General features: G+C 61.3%; 1 protein-coding gene across 2 annotated transcripts in view; it reads right to left on the bottom strand.

Moving 5' to 3' along the window:
• Positions 1-233: 233 nt before the first annotated feature.
• Positions 234-21,522, bottom strand: part of SLC22A18 (solute carrier family 22 member 18) — a 27,699-nt gene continuing 6,410 nt past the window's right edge. For both annotated transcript variants that reach the window (XM_004389392.2, XM_023724397.1), the window contains 6 exons: positions 13,163-13,281; positions 12,442-12,549; positions 9,306-9,406; positions 3,046-3,147; positions 2,667-2,787; positions 234-562 (listed from right to left, as the gene is read on the bottom strand). In XM_004389392.2, coding sequence (XP_004389449.1) covers positions 375-562; positions 2,667-2,787; positions 3,046-3,147; positions 9,306-9,406; positions 12,442-12,549; positions 13,163-13,281 — 739 coding nt within the window. In that variant the 3' untranslated portion in view covers positions 234-374. The remainder of the gene's footprint in view (positions 563-2,666; positions 2,788-3,045; positions 3,148-9,305; positions 9,407-12,441; positions 12,550-13,162; positions 13,282-21,522) is intronic.

Raw genomic sequence — 21,522 nt, 5'->3', positions numbered from 1 at the left:
GGGTGGGCAGGGGGTGGGCGGGGGTGGGCAGTGGGTGCGCAGAGAGTTCCCTTCTGGGAGGAGGCGGTGGGCAGAGCTGTCTAGGCGTCAGGACTGGGGCTTTCTTGATGGTCGTGGCCATGGACATGGGGGTGCTGGACCAGTGACCAGGCAGGCCCACCTTACACTGGGGACAAACTTGGGGCCCATCCCCTGGGTGATCCTGCCCTCCCTGAGCACTGTGATCCAGCCACAAGCCCCTTCCTCCAGGAAGCCCTCCAGGCTGCCTGCCCGGCCCAACCCTACGCAGGCAGGCCCCACGGCGAGAGCCTGAGGAACCAGGGCGGTGGAGGTCCAGAGGGAGTTTATTGTCAGTGTGTGTCTGGGGGCTGCGGTCACCGGAGTTTGTCCCTCTTCTCTGGGACAGGCTTCCTCCAGAGCGCCAAGAGGACCAGGAGGTTGACGGCCGCCTGCACGTGTCCAAAGACGGCCACGCCGAAGCTGTGATACAGGAGGCTGCCCAGGGTGGGCCCCATGGTGCGGGTCAGCGGCTGCACAGAAGCGCAGAGGCCCAGCATGGTGCCTGTGCAGGGAGGGATGGGTCAGGCAGGGCCCATCAGCGGGGCCAAGCAGGACCTGGGGTCACCCACCCGGTCCGCCCACATCCCTCGACGCCCCCCCTGTCCCACCACGGCCCCGTCCCGACATAGTGGAACCCGCATGAAACACTTCAAAACCCCCAAGAAGAGCCAACTCTCTGCTCCCTGGACCGCCCCTCCTCCAGCGCTTCCCCCTCCAGAGCTTCCTCCTCCTGGCTTGGGGCTGGCTCCCAGGTGGGGTGAGGTCTCCCTGCCCCCGGGACGTCCCTGCACCCACGTACAGGAGGAGTCTGGGCCACAGGTCACAGGCAGCAGACCTCTGCTGTCCCAGGCCTGCCCAGGGAAGTGGCATCTGAGCATCAGGCGGGGACCTTCCCCCTGGCCAGCCCACCAGGACTCAGCCGCAGGAGCAACCACGGGTGGGCAGCCCTGAGGTGGGGGAGCTGTCGTGCAGGTTGGACTGAAGGGTGGAGAGGCTGGGGCTGTGGGGAAGGGGTCCACAGACATCCCCAGGTCACTGCCGCAGCCCCTCCTCCAGCCGCCACCCCATTGCCGCCTGTGGACACCCCCACCCCCGGCAGTGGCTTTAGAGACCCCCTGCTGCAGCCCAGCGAGAACACCCCATGTCACGGGTTCTCCTGCCGCCTGCGCCTGAGCGTTAGGCCGCCAGTGGTCCCCTGTGTGGCCATGGGGTGTGTGGCCGTTGTCCACATACGGACACCATGGGGCATGGCGAGGGGCATGCATTCACTAAGCACAGGGCCTCCCCAGGACACCAGGAGGGCATCGAGTGAAGTGGGGGATGTCTCCTCCTGGACCCAGCCCCCAAAGACTGCCAAGCTCCTGCCCCATTGTCCAGAAGGTCCCTGGCTCCCAAGGCTTCAGAGCCAGGCCCCCCTGGGACGTGGGAGTCGGAAAGCCCAGCTGGGTAGCTCAGAAGTGCCGCCCAGGCAAGGTCCCACCAGGCTCAGGGCCCTCCCACCCTCCACACGCCCGCAATTACCGCCCCCTCTGTGGTCTCGGGTTCCCAGGCTGGCGCTGGGAACCTGTCTGGCTCCTCCCAAGCCGAGGGAGGGTTCCTTGGGTATGGCGCGACCCCCGTGGCCTGGCCTGGACCACCACTGCCCCACGAAAGGACTGCTCCCCTCTTGGCGTCTAGAGCCCTCCTTCCTGCCAGGCCCTGTCCGCATCTCCAGCCCAAATTTCCTGCTCCTTCCTCCTGGCCTCTCCAAAGTGCCAGCCCCACCTCCAGGAAGCCCTCCTGGCCCCGCCTGGTCCAGCACACTAGAGAGCTGCCTGACCGTGGAGCCCCCAAGGCAGACGCGAGGAGAGATCCACCCACGGGCTGCCTGCTCCCGCCTTCCAGACACACAGGTGGACAGACGGAGGGTCAGCAGTCCACCTGAGCTTTCCCAGGCCCTTCAGCCTCAGCCAGCCCCCAGGAGCCCCTGAACTGGCGAGCGCCTGCACCGTGGCTGATGCCCAAGCTGTGTGGGGAGACTCCTCGGCCTCAAGAAAGAAAGCAGGTTCCAGAGTGAGGGCTAGGGGCCCGTGGAGGGAGCTCTCTCCTGTGGGAAGACCTGGGGGCCCCCCTCTCTCGTTTCTGCCCACTGGACTTTCTCACTGGCCCCTGCAGGAATCCACACCTCTGCTCAGCTGGGGCGCTGCCTGGAACGCCATCTTTCCCTCCGCCTTTTTAGTGAATTGCTCGTGCTTCAAAAGCAAGTCAAACACCACCTCCGTGAGGTCCTCCTCCGTCTCCATGACCTGGCCCTGGACAGGTAGGCAGGGCCTCGTGCAGGGCAGGGCTGGACCACAGCCGCCAGGCCAGAGGACGGGCAGAGTTCTCACCTGAGCCCGCTTCTCACCCGCTTTCCACCCCACTCAACCCTCAGAAGACGCAACACCTACCGGGTCTGGGCAGACCCAGCCCGCAGTAGTCAGGGCAACTGCCGGGCCAGCCTCTGCGAGCCGAGAGCTGGGTCTCCCCGGAGCCAGTCCCTCCCCCAGCCCCCTGGAGGCCGACTGCTTCAGGCTGGGCCACGGGGTGCCCAGTGCCCGCCTGCCGGACTTAGAGGCCACGCTCACCCGTGTCCGAGGCAGAGACAGCCTTGGTCAGCAGGCTGTCGGTAACCACGTTGAGTGTGCACAGGCTGAAGACCAGGCCGGGCACCACGAGGCAGAAGTGGAAGACGTTGGACATCAGCGCCTGGGTACAGGGCAGGGCAGTGGCCGTCCAGGCTGAGCGAGGGCCTCACAGGACTGGGCGGAGGAACCATTCCCGGGGTCCCACCCGGTTCCTCTCCACCCTGATGGCTGCTCTCATCGAGGTGGCCCAGGTGGGGGAGGGCAAGCGGGGCCCGGTGTGATGCGGGGGGCTAAGTCCCAGCTGGACACCAGGGGGGACCGAGCAGCCATGCCCTGGGACCCGCTGTTGATGTGGAGTGGCCGGGGGGGGAGCACTCACCATAGCCAGTCCTGTGACGGCGAAGGCCAGCACACTGGCTTGGAGCAGGGCGCCCTCGGAGAAGTGGTTGCTCAGCCGCCCGATGACCAGGCCCTGGATGACCTGGGTGAGGCGAGACGGGGAGGGGTGGTGCTGGGACTTCGCCGGCCCCCCCTACAGGCTGAAGACAGGCGGGAACCTCCAGACCAGGGAACCCTCAGCAGCCCCTGGGGTTCCACACCTACCCTGAACTGCCGAGCAGGTCGAGGGCAGAGAGGTGGCCCAATGGACCCCATGACGGCTCCATGGTCCCTGGGGAAGTGGGGGCCGCTTGGCTGCCTCAAACACGCTTGCACACGCACACGCACACACAGCGGTCCCTCATCAGTCACCGATTTTCACGTTCGGAAATCACTGTGTCACTTTAACTTCAGGTGTGCCAGACATATTTTAAGACGCCCTGTGGCACAGTAGTTAAATGCTCAGTTGCTAACCAAAAGGTTTAGGGTTCGAACCCACCAGTGGCTCCAAGGAGAAAAGACCTGGAGACCTGCTCCCGTAAAGATCATAGCCCAGAAACCTCCCGGGGCAGTTCTGCGCGGTCACAGTGGATCGCTATGAGCTGGAATAGACTCGACAGCATCTAACAACAAGGAAGGTGTTTTCATCACAGAAGGGCTGGCTGACTGATGGTGAAGGGGGTGGGAGGAGGCAGGGACCTATTGTGCAAAACCCAGCTTCTACCATTTGAAACCCCCGGGCCTTAAAAAGTAAAGATGTCGCCTTGAAGGCTCAGGTGCGCCTGACCCAAGCCATACCCAAGCCACGGTGTTTTCAATCGCCTCATATGCGTGTGAAAGCTGGACAATGAACAAGGAAGACCGAAGAATTGATGGCTTTGAACTGTGGTGTTGGCGAAGAATATTGAATATACCACGGACTGCCAGAAGAACGAACAAATCTGTCTTGGAAGGAGTACAGCCAGAACGCTCCTTTAAGGGGAGGATGGCGAGACTGTGTCTCACATACTTTGGACACGTTATCAGAAGAGACCAGTCCCTGGAGAAGGACATCATGCTTGGTAAAGTAGAGGGTCAGGGAAAAAGAGCAAGACCCTCAGTGAGATGGACGGACACAGTGGCTGCAACAATGGGCTCAAGGATAACGATTGTGAGGAGGGCGCAGGACCGGGCAGCGTTTTGTTTTGTTGTGCGCGGGGTCGCTATGAGTTGGAACCGACTTGACAGCACCTAACAACCACTTGAAAAACCTCACAATGAGGCCTGAGGACCCTAGAGGCTCTACTGCGCCCCCTCCAGTGTTAACCGGCCCCCACGAGCCCCCACCCGGCCAACCCCTCTTCCTCAGGCCCCTGAGTCCTCCCGTGGAGGAGGCAGGAACTGCCCCATTTCACAGATGGGAAGATGGGCTCAGAGAAAGCAGGTGGTTGGACTGAGGCCAGAGCCCAGTTGCCCTGGTGCCTGCCCTCTGCACCGGCTGCCACCGACAGGTAACGTCCGTGTGTCAGGCCTGTGCCAGGAGTCTGCGTCTTTGCCACAGTCCTCGAAGCCACCACCGCATTTTCCAACGGGGTAGAGGAGGCTCAGAGGGCTGACATCACAGAGCCGCTCAGCGGGGAAGCCGGGGTGGAGCCCAGGCTGGTGGACGATGCTAAGGATGCTAAGTCCCCAGCCCTCACCACCACCTGCCGCTCCCGGCCTGGGTCCGCTGGGAAGGGTCCCAGAGGAAGGGAGCAGCCAGGTTTCCCGAGGCTGCCTGCTGTCACTCCGTGATTGCTCCTAAACTCCCTGGTCTGTTCCCCGCACCCCCAGGAAGGAGGGAGCCCCAGGTTACGGGGATCTCACTGGCCCGGCTGTTGGCTGCACCCCTTCCTGCTCAAGGCTCCTCCCTGGGAGGCCAGAGAGTGGGGTGACTCAGGGCAGGCCCAGCCCTCAGGCCGCTCCCAGGCCCCTATCTGGCCATCTGGCCTCCTCCACGGGCAGGAAGTGCCTCTGCCCCAGGGAGGAGGGGACCTGCCCAGGGCTGGGGCCTGGCTCGTGGCGGGGGTGGGGCAGGGAGCCCTGCCCTGCAGAACAGGACCAACCACGCTTCCCACTTCCTGCCGGCTGCCTCAGACTGGAAGCAGACATACATGCCCTTCTCAAGAGGCTGCTCTCACACCTGCTTATCTTAGTTTTTTTTTTTTTTTTAGTTTTTAAAAGGAAGATCTAGTTGACAAATTTCACTTAGCGCAACACACCTACAAGGAAATGATAAAACGTCAAAAGATTTAAATCAAAAATTTCATTCAAACACAAAGACCAAAATCCTGAAGTACTGGCTTGATGTCTCAATTTTCCCCCACTAACTTAAAAAAGCTTAAACTCATGGGCCTTAACCAAAAACAAACCAACCCACTGCCATCCAGTCAATTCTGACTCCTGACGACCCCATGCGTTACAGAGTAGAACTACTCCATAGGGTTTTCTTGGCTGTAATCTTTAGGGAAGCAGATCACCAGGCCTTTCTTCCGCAGTGCCACTGAAAACCTTTTGGTTAGTGGTTGAGTGCTAACTGTGCCACCCAAGACCTCCTTACGTGCCTTACCAACCAAAAAAAAAAAAAAAAAAAACCCACTGCTGTCGCGTTGATTCCAACTCATGGCGACCCCACTGGGTTTCCAAAGCTGTAAATCTCTACAGAAGCAGATCGCCACATCTTTCTCCTGAGGAGCCGCTCCTGGTTTCAAACCACCAACCTTTCAGTTGACAGCTGATTGCTTTAACCGCTGTGCCACCAGGGCTCCTTTTACGTGCCTTACAGGTTACTAAACGAAGCTAGAGTTGGCCACGTGCCGAATGCTTCCCTTTAATTGTTGACACAGCTCTACGTTTGAGTTTTACCAAAAAGCTTGTCTTCCGACATTCATCCAGTGCCCCGTATCACTGAACATCTCGGAATGGCCCCTGACCTGGGATCTTCGGTGCGCGCTGGCCGCCCCGCACCTTTCTCTCTCACCGCCTCATCAACCTCCTTCTCCCACGCCCCCCGCACTGTCCCCTGACCCAAGCCTCCCCGACCTCTGCCCAAATGGCCACCTTGCAGCCCCAAGCGTCTCTGACTTCTGCCGGCCCTCGATCCGTTCTTCACTCAGCAACCAGACCCCTCCCCTCTGCGACCCCCACCCCACTCCAAGTAAATGAGCCTTCTGGGCTCCCCCTCTCCGGCGGTCCCTCTTCCCCCTCCTCCAACCCTCAGCCTCTGTCGGGTCCCCAGGCCTCGCCCCGGCTCCTTCCTGGGTCCCTCTGCACCCTTCCACCCAGCTCCCCCCACCACCCTCAGAGGCTGCAGCCCCAGGCCCGAGCAGGCCCCGGCAGCCACCCCCGCCCCCAGTGCAGGCCAGAGATCCATGCCCACCCCAGGGGTCTGCAGACTTCGGGGGACTGGGAGGTTCCCTCCACAGAAGCAGCCAGGCCAGGCTGCCCCGGCCCCAGGCCGGCGGGGGGCCGCTTTTTAGAACCAATCCCCCGTGGCCGCCAGCTCTGGGTTTTATTATTACTATTGTTATTGTTTCCTCTCCACCTCCTCTTCCCCTCCAGGGGAAGGCCGCCCCGCCCCCAGGAGCCGCTATTTTAGCAGCACGGGCCAGAGGCGCAGGCAGAGCAGGTGGCTCGAGATGCAGAATGCTCCCCGCCTCCCCGGCACAACGCGCTTCTGGAGAGGTCGCGAGGCTGCCCGCTGCCCGGCCATCCCAAAATAGTTCCTCCCGCACTCCGTCTGTCATCCTGGGCAGCGGCTCGGCACCACCTGTCCCTGCCGCCTCTGGTCCCAATGCCCAAGAGGAGCGATGGGGGGCTGGGCCCAGAGGGGCTGGGGGCCAGCAGGCAGGACACTCCGCCCCACCTTGCCGTGCCAAGACAGCATTTTCTGGCCAGGTGCCAACGTGCTCCAATGTCCAACAGCATCATCAAGATCGAGAAATGGGGTGCTTTTCCATTTAGCTCATGGAATCTGCAGCGACCCCAGGAGGCAGGCACTCTCCTGAGCTTTATTTGGCAGAGGAAGAGACCGGGGTTCTGATAGGTTGGGACACTCGCTCTGGGCCACACAGGGGCAGGACACAGACCCTGGCTGCCGGGCGCAGAAGCCAGACCCACACGCCAGGCTGCCCTCTGCCATAACGCTCCCTCTCTGGGGTCTGCTCTGTCCCCGTCTGTTCGAGGCTGGCTGCCGTGCCAGTCCACACTACACTGGGATGACCGTGTCCCCCTGGCATGCTGCCCACAGGCCGAGGGCTCACTCGACTCCTCTCAGACAGGACTCCCAGGCAGTGGGTTGGGTGGATGGAATTGGACCACCTCCTCCAGGCAGCCTGCCTTGCTTATGCCTATGCCCGGGTTAGGGGCTCCCTCTGTGCTTCCCCATCAGACAGCCCATCTCACTGGGCTGTGTCTGCCTGCTCGTGGCTCTGTTTGCCCCCACCAGCTGTCGCCCGTGTCTCTGACACCCAGCCACACCTCCATCTGTGGCCCGAAAGCAGACTGCCTGGCTGCAGGAAGCCCAAGAGAAAGCTGGTCTCTGTGGACAGGCAACCTGGGTTCGAGTCCTGCCCTGCCACTCATGGCCTGGGCCACCTTGGCCCCTACAGCAATGGGGTGATCACATAAGCCCACCCTGAGCCACAAGCCCACCCATGCCAGCTCTGACGTCCCTGGGGCAGGTGGCACGGTATGAAAGCAGCCTGGGGTGCCCCAAGCACTGCCCGATCCCCCAGGCCCCCTCCTGGAAGCTCTGTCCCTTGGCTCGGCTGCCATGGACAGCCCTGGGGGTGCAGGCATGACGCCCCCCAGTCCTCAGGTCCTCCACCTGTGGACTCCACAGCTGTCCGCTCTGCATTCACCACTGCTGACTCTGGACTGGGCGCCAGCATCCAAGCCCAAAAGCCCCCGGCTGGCATGGGGCCCCCCTGCCGACAGCCTCACAGGGGGCCGACATCCCCCAACCTGCACACAGCAGGCACAGGGCGGGCGGTGCGGGAGCTGACAGTGGGGTGACAAAAGGAAAGGACTCATCTAAGGCTCTGAGAGCAGAGGAACCACCGCCCAGAGACCAGGAGAACTGGGCACAGCAATGCAGAAAGAGAGGGCCGACGGCTGACTGCTGAGAGATTCTCGGTGGATGGAGGAGCTGCGCGGGGGCCCCGGCAGGTGGAGGGGGCTCCGAAAGAGGCCAGAGGGTTTGGTATTTTACCAAGAGCAATGGGTTTTCCGGAAGAGTCAACAGGCTTCTGAGAGGAGAAGGCAGAGGAGGAGCTGGCAGGCAGAGGGGCTGCAGGGGCGATGAGGGGCTGTGAGGGGCTGCGCAGGCAGTGGCAGGTAGGGATGACGCCCCCGCGGCCTAGGGTGACGGCGTGGAGGGGGCACTCGAGGGAGTCAGGACATACAATCCCCCGAAGAGGAGATGGGGGGAGGGGCGGGGGAGGCGCGCGGGACCCTTGTCCCCACAGCTGGCCGGCGGTGCTGCCCTGGCTGGGGATGGGGATGCTGGGGCACGGTCATGAGTCAGGTTTGGATACGCCAAGGCTGGGTGGCCGTTGTGGTTGAATCGCGTCCTCCAAAAAGACACGTTCAAGTCCTAAGCCCCGATACCTGTGAATGTGACCTTGTTTGGAAACAGGGCCTCTGCAGACGTGATCAGACTACCGAGGTCTTACTGGAGCAGGGTGGGCCCTAGTCCAATGACCCGGTGTCCTTACAGGGGAAGGAGGGGGAGATGTTTGCAGGGACACACGCAGGGAGGAGGCGGGTGCCGACGGAGGCAGAGGAACGCTGGGAGCCACAAGAAGCTGGAAACAGGGACAGGGACGGAGGGATCCTCCCCTGGAGCCTGCGGAGCCATGCCCTACCAGCCTCTGGATTTCCGACTCCAGCCTCCAGAGCTGAGAGCCCCCGGGGTGAGGTGTGTGTTGGGGCACCCCAGGAGCTCACAAAGGCCCCTTGGAGATGAACGAGCTGAACCGTCCAGCGGCCGCAGCGGGCTGGGGGCCTGGAGCCGAGCAGTGGGGCAGGGCGAGCGTGCTGGGGTCGGGAGAGGGCCGAGCGGGGCGGGAGGCAGAGGTGGCCCTGCCAGGGAGGCAGCAAGGATGCGGGGCGCGAGGTGCCGGGAGCCCAGCGTGCAGACCGTTCCGAGAGGGCTGGTGGAGGGCAGCCCCACGAGGGGAAACAGATCATACGGCGCGAGGAGAGCCCCCTCCCGGCGACCGCCGTGCCCGGCCCACTCACCATCTGCAGGACCCCGAAGTAGGACATGAGGTAGCCGGTCTGGGCAGCCTCCAGCTGGAAGAAGTCCATGGCAATAATGGAGAACATGATCTGGAAGAGCCCTGGGGGGACGGAGGGCCGTCAGGGCACAGGGCTGCCCACAGCCCTGGCTGTAGTGCCCCCCGCCCTGTCTCAGCTGCGGGGGGACCTCCGGCCAGGCCAATTGGGAGACCATGAGCCCTGGCCCCAGAGACTGTTCAAGGAGGCCACGTGATGCCCGCTGGGGCCACGAGAGCCTTCCCTGGGATTCTGCCTGACCCCTAGCACAGGCAGCGCCTCCCCTTGGGGTTGCTACGCTGTCGACTGTGAGCTGGAAGGTGCCAGAAGGCACAGCACGGACAGGGTGGCCGAGACCCAAGTCAGGAGGTCGGGGCCCGGGGCTGGCGTTGTGGACCCAGCTGAACCCCGAGGCCTGCCTGTGGCCCTCTGTGTCAGAGGAAACCCCAAAGGCCCCCCTGCTTTTTCCCTGTATAATTTAAAAAAAAAAAAAAATTGTGGTAAATATACATGTAAAAAATCACTTGCCATTTCAATATTCTTCACACGTCCAGTTCAGCGACGTTAATTATGCTCATCATGTCGTTAACTACCACCATCACGCTTTTCTAAATTCCCCATCACCCCAAACAGAAGCTCAGTGTCCCCTCCCCAGTGACTCCCTTTTCCCCTCCCTCTCATCCCTGGTGACCTCTAATAACCGAGGTCTCTACACACTTGCTTTTTCTAGATGTTTCATCGGCGGAATCATACAGAATTTGTCTCCAAGGCCCCTTTATACTTAGGTTGGTGACTTGGACCCTGGTCACTGCAGCTCAAAGGACGGCCTAGAAGGCCTGCATGGGGGAGGGTGGGGCCCAGATGGAGCTGGCGAGAGCTGGGGGTCAGTTGGGGAGCCCCTGCCCCACGTCTCGGCCCCCACAGAGTGCTCAGCGCAGGACTGCTCAGGCGGCAGAGCTTTCTGCTTCGGGGAGGGATTAACCCCTTAGCACCAACATCGATATTGGGCGCATCTGCTGCAAAAGACCTCTGTGAAGTGTTAAAAAGCAAAGATGTCACCTCGAAGACCAAGGTGCGCCTGCCCCAAGCCATGGTGTTCTTAATCACGTCATATGGACGTGACAGCTGGACAATGAGTAAGGAAGACCGAAGAAGAACTGACGCCTTTGAATTACGGTGTTGGCAAAGAATACTGACTATACCATGGCCTGCCAAAAGAACAAACAAATCTGTCTTGAAGAAGTACAGCCAGAATGCTCCTCAGAAGCAAGGATGGCGAGACTACGTCTCTCATACTTTGGACATGTTGTCAGGAGGGACCAGTCCCTGGAGAAGGACATCATGCTTGATAAAGTAGAGGGCCAAGGAAAAGAGGAAGACCCTCAAGGAGATGGATTGACACAGTGGCTGCAACAATGGGCTTAAGCATAGCAAGGATTGTGAGGACGGCGCAGGACTGGGCAGTGTTTCGTTCTGTTGGACATGGGGTCGCTGTGGGTCGGAACCGACTAGGCAGCGCCTGACAGCACCAACCAGCATGGAACCATCTGAGAAGGTTTGAACAGGGGGCTCGCTAGTTTGTTCTCTGCCCTGTTCCCTGGAGCCCCAGTGAGAGGGTCCCAGTCAGGGTTTCTGAGCGACAGGGGTCACTGTTGGGCACATCCTTGGTTGGGCTGTGGTCAGGGATGCCCGCAGGGTGCCCATGGCAGGACCAGCATGCCATCAGAATGCCTGCACTTACTTCCAGTCTATGACTGTCTTCTCGGCACCTCAGACAGCCCTGAGACGACTCGGAAAGCAGAGGGCAGGACGGTTAGAAGTGTGGGTGAAGTGTGGGTGAAGCAGGAGTGAACAGGCTTGGAGTGAGGCTCTGTCCCTGTGACTCAGTGTTATGGATGGAACTATGTCCCCCCAGAAGATTATGCTGCAGTCCTAGTCCCAGCACCTGTGAACACGACCTTCTCTGGAAACAGGGTACTTGTAGACGTAAAGACTTAAATTCACAGGTGGTCACCAGAGCAGGGCGGGTCCTAATCCCATCTGAGTGGTGTCCTTATAAAACAGGAGAAACCAAAAAACCAAACCCATTGCCGTCAAGTCGATGCCAACTCATAGGGACCCTACAGAACAGAGTAGAACTGCGTCATAGGGTTTCCAAGGAGCGGCTGGTGGATTCCAACTGCCGACCTTTTGGTTAGCAGCCGAGCTCTTAACCAGTGTGCCACCAGGGCTCTATAAAAGAGGAGAACAGACACAGAAAGACAGAGGGAAGATGGCCACGTGACAGTGGAGGCGGAGATTAGGAGTGATGCAGCCACAAGCCAAGAAACACCTGGGGCCACCAGGAGCCGACGAGACAAGGAAGGATCTTCCCCCTAGAGCCTTCAGGAGCAGAAGAGACAAGGAAGGATCCTCCCCCTAGAGCCTTCAGGAGTGGAAGAGACAAGGAAGGAGCCTCCCCCTAGAGCCTTCAGGAGTGGAAGAGACAAGGAAGGAGCCTCCCCCTAGAGCCTTCAGGAGCAGAAAAGACAAGGAAGGAGTCTCCCCTTAGAGCCTTCAAGAGCGGAAGAGACAAGGAAGAAGCCTCCCCTAGAGCCTTCAGGAGCGGAAGAGACAAGGAAGGAGCCTCTCCAAGAGACTTCAGGAGTGGAAGAGACAAGGAAGGATCTTCCCCTAGAGCCTTCGGGAGCACAGCCCTGCCCACACCCTGATCTTGAGCTCCAAACCTCCAGAACTGGAGAAAACAAATTTGTGTTCTTACAAGCCCCCTAGTTGGTAGTGCTTTGTCACAGTGGCCCCAGGACATGCAGACCCTCAGTGATCCCTTCCTGGGGTCCTCAGGGCATGATTTGGAGGGGCTGGTCGGGAGGGGGGAGGACACCTGCTTTTCATTCCTCCTCCTCCTCTCCTGTGCCACCATGTCCGCATGACCCAGGGGAACAGAGGTGCTGGGATGTGGCGCAGGTGAGGCGTGACGAGAGGGCAGGCATGGACAGGAGACGCCAGGCGGAGGGGAGGGCCTGCCCCTGCCCTGCCCCCATCTCCATCCCCAGAATTCTCAGCTGCACGGTTCTGCTCCTGGGCCACAGGCGGGACTCACCTGAGGGGAAGCCGGAGATGACCTTGATGAGGAAGATCGGCAGGACTCCAGGCAGCAGCAGCAGGCGGGTGATGGCCTTCAGGTCAAACACACTGGCCTTGGGCCCACCTGGGGCACGGAGAGGGCGTCAGACCACCTGTGCGCCAGCGCCCACCCTCCACCTGCTTCTTTCTCTCTCTGTCCCTAGAGCCTTCAGAGGGAGCTCGGGGTACTAATTTTGGACTTCAGGCCCCCAGAACTGTGAGAAGACATCTCTGTTGTTTTGAGTCCCTCACTTTGTGGCACTTTGTACAGCAGACTCAAGACACTCAGGGCCCCCCAGAGCTGCCCAGTGCCCTTCAAACAGCACCCCATGTCCCCTGCCTCCACGCCCAGCCCTCCCCAGGCTCCCCTCCTGGGACCCAAGCCTGCCTGACCCCTCCCCACATCCCTGGAGACAAGGACCATAAGCCCCTCTTTCTGAGCCACCCCCCACCCCGCAGCTGATAGAGTTAGCAGCTGGGAGCCGCCCAGTGACCCGCGGAGAGGCTCAAGGAATGAAAGTGGGCACGAGGGCACCCCTGAATCCCCTATGCCTGCCTGCCCCTAGCCTGAAGCACACGCCCACATCCTGAAGATGCTGAAGGGGGGACCTGGGCCGGAGCCTTGCCTGAGGCACTAGTGCGCCTACAGGAGGGAGGGGCTCATGCTGCACACAGGTAGAGCCTCCAGGTGGGCTTACCTGGTGGGGCGGCTTGGGTATCCGCACTGGCCCCTTTCGTGTTGGCTGGGATGAAGATGAAGCTGAGGATGGCGCCCAGAAGGTTGGCGGTGAGCCCCACGAGGGGTGGGCACTGGATCCTGGGGGTGGCAGTGTGGTCAGCAGGGCTGGAGGGCTCAGGCCCCACCTTCGGCACCCCCCACTGCCCTCAGTCACTCTCAGGCCTCCACCTGAGACAGCTCACGCCAACCTGGATGTCCCCACAGTAAGGGCAAGGGCGGGACCGTTTGCTTGGGGCACATGTATTTGAAGATGGATGAAGGACCCTCTGACGCTCCAGGAGGGCAAGTTCTGGAAGGGCCTGGGCAGAGCCCTGGGTGGGTGGTGGGTCCTCCTTGGGGGAGGTCACCCCCAGGCTGCTGAGGGGCAGAAAAGACCCCAAAATTCTGCCTGGGGGAGGGGACCATTGCTCCCAGCCTAGGGAGGAGGTGACAGAGAGACCCCAGCAACACTGTGCCCTGGGATCCAGTGGGACCCGGTGCCTCAGTACCAGGCTGTGAGGGACAGTGCTGAAGGGCGCAGGGCTGCAGGGTCCCACCTGTTTTAAAGATAAGGAAACTGAGGCTCCCTGGGAAAAGGCCCTGTCTTCCAGCATAATACACACACATGCACGCACACATACACACATGTACACACACGCACACACACACGCACACACATGTATACACATACATGCACACATGCAGACACACGCACGTACACACATACATGCACACACGCACACACATACATGCACACACACGCACACACGTGTACATCTTGTCAACACAGCTCTGGCAGGAAGCCCCAGGCAGGGCATGTGAGGCCTCTGTGCCCAGCGGGACCAGGGAGAGGACGGTCTGGCCTCCCCTGCTGTGACCTGCCGGGACCACACGGCCTGTCCAGGGTGGAGGTGGTGTGTGCCCACTGACCCTTCCCCTCTGGCCCCCTGGGGCAACTGTGACCTGCCACCACACGCCAACTGCCCCTGTCCAGGACGGACTCTGGGTATTTGAGTTTTCTGGCAGCTGGGGTTCCCCAAAATGAGCCTTCCCATTAATCAGTAGGCTGGGTGTCAGAGGGCAGCTGGGACCCCAGCAAGTCCTCTGCCAGACTCCCAGGGAGGGACGAGGCTGGGCTCAGGCCCTGCACCCCACCTCCGGCCACAGAGCTGGCTGTGACGCGAGGGCCGCCCTGGCCTGGGGGCTGCCTGCAGAAAAGGGCTCTTTCTTCTGGACGCCAGCCTCACAGGGCGCACGTCACTGCCCAGGCCGGCCGGGAGGGAACAAAGCCCACTTTCTCTGCCAGATGCCCTGGAAATGCGGAGCAGAGGTGGCCACTTAGAGGGTTATTTTGGGAGGCTGGTGACAAGAGGCGCAGGCGGCAGGCAGCCAGGCCTCTTCTCTGAGGATATCGTCTGTCACCAAAGGGGGCTGGTCAGCCGGAAGCTAGCGCTGTCCTCTGGGCCTGGAGAGCCTTGGCATGGGGACACTGGAAGGCCCAGGGAAGTGAGGGCCACAAGTGCCCCGGGGGCCGAGACGGGCGGGCTGTCCTGGGGAACCTGGGGTGCCCTCTCCCCCAAATAAGATGCCACAGGGGAGACCAGCAATGAAGGGAATGCACAGGCACTCTTCCAGCTCAGCAGCGGCAGGATCCCGGCCTTTGCCCACGGCATTTCCTCAGCCAGGAGGCCCTTCCCAGCTCTGTGCCCACTGGGTAGGCACATCTCTGTCCCTCCAGACTCAGCTGGGGTGCCCCTACCCCCCAGGAAGCCTCCCAGGTCTCGCTCCCCCCAGCACCCTTGACAGAGTCACCCCCTCCACAGGGGCACCTGCTTCCCGGGGTCCTTCTGTGATTGCAGGACATTGGATGGGGCTCCTGCCCCACGCCTGGCTCTCGTGGACTCCACCAACACTTTTAAACACTGAGTAAGCAATTCTTCAGGGGAAAGAGCCCTGGCGGCGCAGTGGTTAATCGTACGGCTGCTAACCGGAAGGTCTGCAGTTCGAACCCACCAGTGGCTCTGAGGGAGAAAGACCTGGCAATCTGCTCCCAGAGAGATTACAGTCTAGGAAACCCTATTCTGTCACGTGGGGTCACTATGAGTTGGGATCAACAATTCTCTGGGGACACTGAGCTGTTAGAGGTGATGGAAACTTCGGGAACAGCCACTGCTGGTGGCTGAATAATGTGCGGAACGGAATCCACCTCGCTGAGCTGTGCAGAAGTAGCTAATGTCCTGTTACCTATGTATTCACCACAATTAAAAAAACAAAACTTGAGTGACCGTGATGAGGGCGGGGGCCCATTCCATTTGTCTCTGTCCCCCCCAGCCCCCCTTTATTTTTTTGGCTGGACAGGAGCCTGGGCAGATGGACACAAAGACGCAGAGAAAAGGACCCTTGGTGGGCCGTGGGGGCTGGACACTTCTGCCCCTTGCCCTGTGGCTAACTTCCGGGTGACCTCATTTCCTCTGCCCCCACCTCGAGGCTGTGTCCCTCGGGGCCTATGGGAATCCTGAGCCACTCCCATCTGGCCGCAGCAAGAGAGGCCTTTGGAAGTGGCTGGTGGGTAGGTGGGGGCCTGTCAGGCAGAGCTGGCCGAGGCAGTGCGCTTCATTCTCATCTCAAGGGCTGGGGTGCCCGTCTTATCTGGAGGGCAGGGAGCCTGGCCACCCCCCACCCCAGACTCTACGCTCGTAGCCTCCTTGCCTGACCTTGTCCGGCCCCCACAGGCTCTAAGCTGGCAATTCCTCACGGGCCCAGAGTCACCTTCCTCACGCACTTCGAGGTGCCAAGAGGTGACGGGACATGGCCCAGGCCACCCAGCTGTCAGGGTGAAACTTATGTGGCCGCAGGCCTGTGGGACCCCAGGCATGGGCGCATCCTGCAGCCGGGAGCTGCCTCCTCCAGCCTATCCCAGGGCGGCTCAGGAGCCTCCCCGGCTGCGCACCCCCCTCAGCCCAGCCTGGGGGACAGGAGAGGGGCCGTGGCGCCTGCCTGGTGGAGCATCCGAGGTAGAGCACTGGGGAGAGTCACGGGCCGCCCAGCCTGGGGCTTAGGAGAAGAATTCACCCTGCCCTCCCCGACATCTGAAATGAAAACCTGGGACCTCTCCTGATTCAGACCTCCCTCTGGCTTCCAGGGCCCCAGAAAAATGCTCCAAAGCTGTGCCCAGCCTAACGCTTCCCTGAACTGTCTCCCCAGCACCCCCCCACCCCGGGCCCCGCCACTCTCGGCCACTCTCAGCCTGTCCTTCGCTTCTCAGCACTGGGAACAGAGGCTCTCTCTTGGAAGAGCCTCTGCGGGTGATGGCTGAGCACCGGGTCCGGGCAGGCAACGCTATGACCTGTGAGTCACCGCCATCCCAGCAGCCCGACTGCCGGCTCATTAACCTGCAGGGGAAGCGGCCCTGTCACCGGAAGCCTCCGTCAGCAGGGAAAGGCTCCCCATGACCGCACCCAGTCTCAAAGGCCCAGATAACGCCCCGTCCCTTGGGCTCCCAAGGCCTCTGGTCCCAGATAAGGCAGGAGGGGACATGTGCTGAGTCACCACGGACCAGCTGGGTGGGGCCACCACGTGGCACCTTACAGGCCGGGTGGGGCCCAGAGGGCCGCTGGTGACCGTGGGACCCCCCTCGTCCACCACACCCAGGGGTGTCTGACGTCCAGGCTGGACGCTCCCCCAGCCCAGCTCTCAGATTCTTCCCAAGCCCACACAGTGGCCATCCTGGGGGCTTCTGTGTGGACCCCAACACTTCTGAGGGCATAGAGCCCTCAGGGGAGGGTCAGGAACTGGAATCTGGGGCTGCAGGCCCAGCTGTGACTGTTGTGTGGATTGTCTACCTGGAGATGGTAAATCCCACAGGGCAGGCCCTCGGCTCAGGGCCCACTAAGTGCCTAGACTGGAGGCTGGCACAGAACTCTGCACTGGCCCTGGAATGTGCCCCGCTGGGCCCCCAACACACAGTGGAGGGGCAGGGACTGTGGACACCCTTTTAGACAAGGCTCAGGACGGTGAAAGGGGCAGAGCAAGTGGACACGGGCCTGCCTGGTCAGGAGGCCGGGCACCCCCACCGGGACCCACACAGGGGGGCGTGATGGAGGCCTGGAAAGCCAAGACCCCCCAGAGCCCCTTCCCAGGTGGTGAGGCACAGAGCCCGCCCCACCCTCAGCCATGCCCCCGTGACTCAGGCCCCATCCAGCAGCCCACCCCGCCCGATCTCCAGCCAGCTGGGCCCAAACCAGTTCTACCAGTGCCCGCCCCCACAGGCCACAGCTGCAAACCCACTTCCTCCTGGCATCTGCTGTGGGTGCCAGGGTGGGGCATGGCGGTGGCCTTTCAGGGCCAGGGGCATTTGGGGTGCGATGCGCAGGGAGGCGGCCGTGGGAGAGCCTGTGTTGTGCCTCAATTTCCACCCAGGTGGGGGAGGCCAGGGGTATTCATGTCTCTACCAAGTCCCTGCCTCGGGCTGGGCAGAGGCTGAGGCCTGGGGCAGGGGGGCCCCCTCCCCAGGGCATTGAGCCCACCACCCTCTGGGGCACACAGGGAGCTGAGGGGCACCCACAGCTGGTGGACGCTGGCACACAGGTAAAGCTCAGAGTGTGGCCACTCTGCCCTCCCCAGCTGGCCTGGGTGGGACAGAGGTCACCAACACCTGGCCTCCCTGGCCTCCTCCCTCCACTCAGCCTAGGGTCTGTGAAGGTCCCGCCAGCTTACAAAGGCTGGAGGGTCAGCTCTAGCCACAGGGCCATCTATGGCCCCAAAAGTCTTCGGTGTGGCGTGAGGACCTTGAGAGAGACCCCCACCCAGACCCTGTGCCGCCCCCAGCCCCGCACCAGGCCCAGCAGCTCTGGGGCGGGGGGGGTCGCCCTCTCCTGAGCCTGTTTCCCCACCCATTAAAGGAAATGTTGGGGGTGGCCACCCAGGGTGTGGGAAGAAGTGCTCTGGCCCTTATAAGGCGCCTTAGATCTTGGGATGAAAGGCGGTAGGGAAGCTAATGGAATGTTCTGGAAGGTGAAGGAGCTGGGGGCGGGGTCTGGGAGGAAGAGTGCCTGTAGCTGGGAAGGAGTGAAAGGCAGGCCGGAACAGGAGGAAACAAGGGGTGGGGCTGGGAGGGGAAGCCTGCACAGGTGTGTGCGCGCACCTGTTCACTGAGCCCCGTGTGTGCCAGCGCAGGGCCGGCTCTCGTGCTCATCCTGGAAGCATCCCTGGCAGTGACTGAGGGCTGACGGGCCCATTTCACTGGTGAGAACACCGAGGCCTTGGCGAGATCAGGAAACAGGCAGAGACCAGTGGCTGGGCTGGGAGGGGACGTGGCCTGTCTGAGCTGCAGGGGGAGTCCACCTAGGGGTGGAGCATTGGCCCTGCCCTGGTCTAGGGCCTGGCCTGGCCCGGTGGGGGCAGTCCCAGGAAGGGCAGGCCTGACATCAGCTGGGACAAGCACAGACATGCTGGGGGTCGGACATCAGCAGGGAGCAAAAACCTCCACAGGCAGAGCTTCAGACACTGGGAACAGGTCAGTGTTCGCCAGCGGTTTCCGGGGTGCTGGGGGAGGGGTGAAGAGGGGGTGCCCAGGGCATTTTCAGGACAGTGAAACTATTCTGCCTGACACCATAATCATGGACACATGACATTGTGCACTTCTTGAAACCCACAGGACCGCACAGCACAGAGTGACCCTCACGTAAACCACAGACTCTAGTCAATAACTGCTGGTGTCAGCTGCTGTCCAGCCGATTCCGACTCACGGCAACCCCACGTGTCAGAGCTGAATGGTGCTCCACGGGGTGTTCAAGGCTGTGACCTTTCGGAAGCAGAATGCCAGGCCTGACTTTCGAAGCGCCTCTGGGTGGGTTTGAACCACCAACCTTTCGGCTAGTAGTCAAGCCCTTAACCACTTGCGCCCCCAGAGACTTCGGTATGTATATTACACACCCGCACACTTAACATACATATACTGTACACCTATACACATAACAATAATATCTACATATATACACATAGTGTGTATATATCCACACATAGGGAAATCCTGGTGGCGCAGTGGTTAAGAGCTACGGTTGCTAACCAAAAGGTCGGCAGTTCGAATCTACCAGCAGCTCCTTGGAAGCCCTATGGGGCAGTTCTACGTGGTCCTCCAGGGTCGCTATGAGTCAGAGTCGACTGGACGGCAGTACACAGACATGTCAGCCAGTAGGTAAGCATTTTACCGTTTGTGCCACCAAGGACTTAGTTAATAACAATGTATCAATACTCATTCATCAGCGGTAACAAACGTACCACAAGATGCAAGATGTTACTGATAGGAGGAGCTGTGTGTGTGAGAGGGAGGGAGTACGGGCACTCTCTGTACTTTCTGCAAAATGTTTCTGTAAACCTAAAGCTGCTCTAAGAAATAAAGTCGAAAGAAAAGAACAACAAAAAATTTCCCTACGCAGAGGACGGAGGACGCAGCCCAGACCTCTCCCTCAACCCCACAGTCCCGCATCCAACTGCTTGCTCCATGGGTCCCCTGAGCGTCTACCGGGCACCCGGACTTATGCCCAACTCCTGAGTGCCCAGGTCCACTTTGGGCATGGCTGTCACTGCTGTCTTGAGCTCACACCCACGTCCCACTCAGCGGCAAAACTCATCCAGAATCTGCCCTCTGCTCACAGCCACCCTGGACACCCATCTCACACAAAGTAAACACCCTAGCTGGGGGCCCCCCAGCCCCGATGCTACAGCCCCACGGCCCTGCGCTTGCGAGGCACACTCCCAGCTTGGGGCCTTGACACGGGCTGTTTCTTTGTCTCCCCAGATATTCTCAACCCCACCGCCAACTCCCCTGGTCTCTTCTCAGACGTCCCGTGCTCAGACAGGCCTTGGCAGACCGCCGTCCACCCGGCCTCTGGGGGTGCGCTATTATTCTTTAGACCCGACCATCTAGTGATAGGTCTTTCCTTCACGGAAGGCCTTGCTCGCTGCCGGATTCCCAGAATCAGGCCTTGCTGCAGCACTCAGCAGGTGTTCCATATTCACTGGTTAGAAAACAAATGATTGCAGAGGTCCTGGCCCACCCCTCCCCAGCACCCCACTCACCCCATCAGCAGAGGACGGAGTGCCGGGAAGAGGCCCAGGGCCGCGCACAGAGCCCTGCGGCACACTACAAAGGACCATTCCAGAGAGGGAGATGCCGTCTAAGGCCACCACACCCTCCTGCCCACTCAGGCCTCTGAGCTTGCCTATCACCCAGCTGCCACCATTTGGGGCTTGTCTCTGGGCACTCGAGGAGCCCAGGCTACAGGCTGGCCTGGGGAAACTGAGGCCCCCAGACACAAAGGGACTGGCCTAGGGTCATCAAAGATTGGACAGCCTGGTGTCCACAGAGGTGCCTCCCCCACACGGAGTGGTGCTCCGGTGTATGTGGGGGGGGTCAGGCATCAGGAAGGGCGGCTGCTGCCCAGCACGGAGCCCCAGGGATCGCTCCCACAGGCTGGTGGCCAGTGGGCGGGTCGCCAGCGGGCACTGAGCCTCTGGACAGGAAGCAGGCAGGGCCTCTGCGCACAGCCAGGTGGGGCACTGCCCCCAGCACCCTTCTCCTGCCCAAAGGCTTTGGGCTGAATGAATGCAAGAGGCAAGGTCCATTCTTGTGAAGGAAGCCGAAGGTGTGTGGGTGGTGCTGGGCCTTTCCTGGACAAGGCAGGGATGGGGGTGGGCCGCATGGGGGCTGGTCTCCCAGAAGCTGAAGCGAAGCCTCCTCCCTGGCCAGGTGGGGCCTCTCCAGGGGCAGGTGCTATTGGGCCAGGGTTCAGCTCTCCTTCCAGGAGGCAAGGCCCTTAGTCACCCAGCCAGGAGGTGGCAGACCCAGGTTCCTCCCCACTCTCCTTCCCAGCTCCAGCTCTGAACCCCTGCCCAAGGGGCTCCTGCTACAGCCCCCTGCCCGGGGACCACCACCCTCAGAGCCTCCGGATAGCTGGAAAGGGACTGTTCCTATCGGACTGTTGCATAAACAGGCTGAGCAGGCACATGGCCAGGACCACACAGGTGCCGGGGCACATCCTGTCCTCCGGCCCCGCCCAGACTGCCAGGGTCGCTCCCTGGACACTCGGCTCCGAGCTCCAGCGGCCCTGGCCCCTCCAGAAGCTTAGGGTCCCGCTGCCGCAGATGCTCCAGCAGGCGCCCATCCCCATGCAGGGGCCCACTTGCCGGCCCTATCCTGGCCTCTCGGGCCCCCAAGGACTTGCCGTCTCATTTCCCAGGGCTGAACAGTCTGCTGGCGACCCGTGCCTCGGTCCAGCCTCCGGGCGCGCGGATACGCGGGGGCTTCAGCGCGGGGCGATGGCGCCCCCTGCCGGCCAC

The sequence above is a fragment of the Trichechus manatus genome, unplaced genomic scaffold (assembly GCF_000243295.1).
Source record: "Trichechus manatus latirostris isolate Lorelei unplaced genomic scaffold, TriManLat1.0 scaffold00244, whole genome shotgun sequence".
In the NCBI taxonomy this organism is placed as follows: Eukaryota; Metazoa; Chordata; class Mammalia; order Sirenia; family Trichechidae; genus Trichechus; species Trichechus manatus.
Note: the sequence above shows the minus strand (reverse complement) of the source record. Positions and strands in the feature narration are given on the sequence as shown.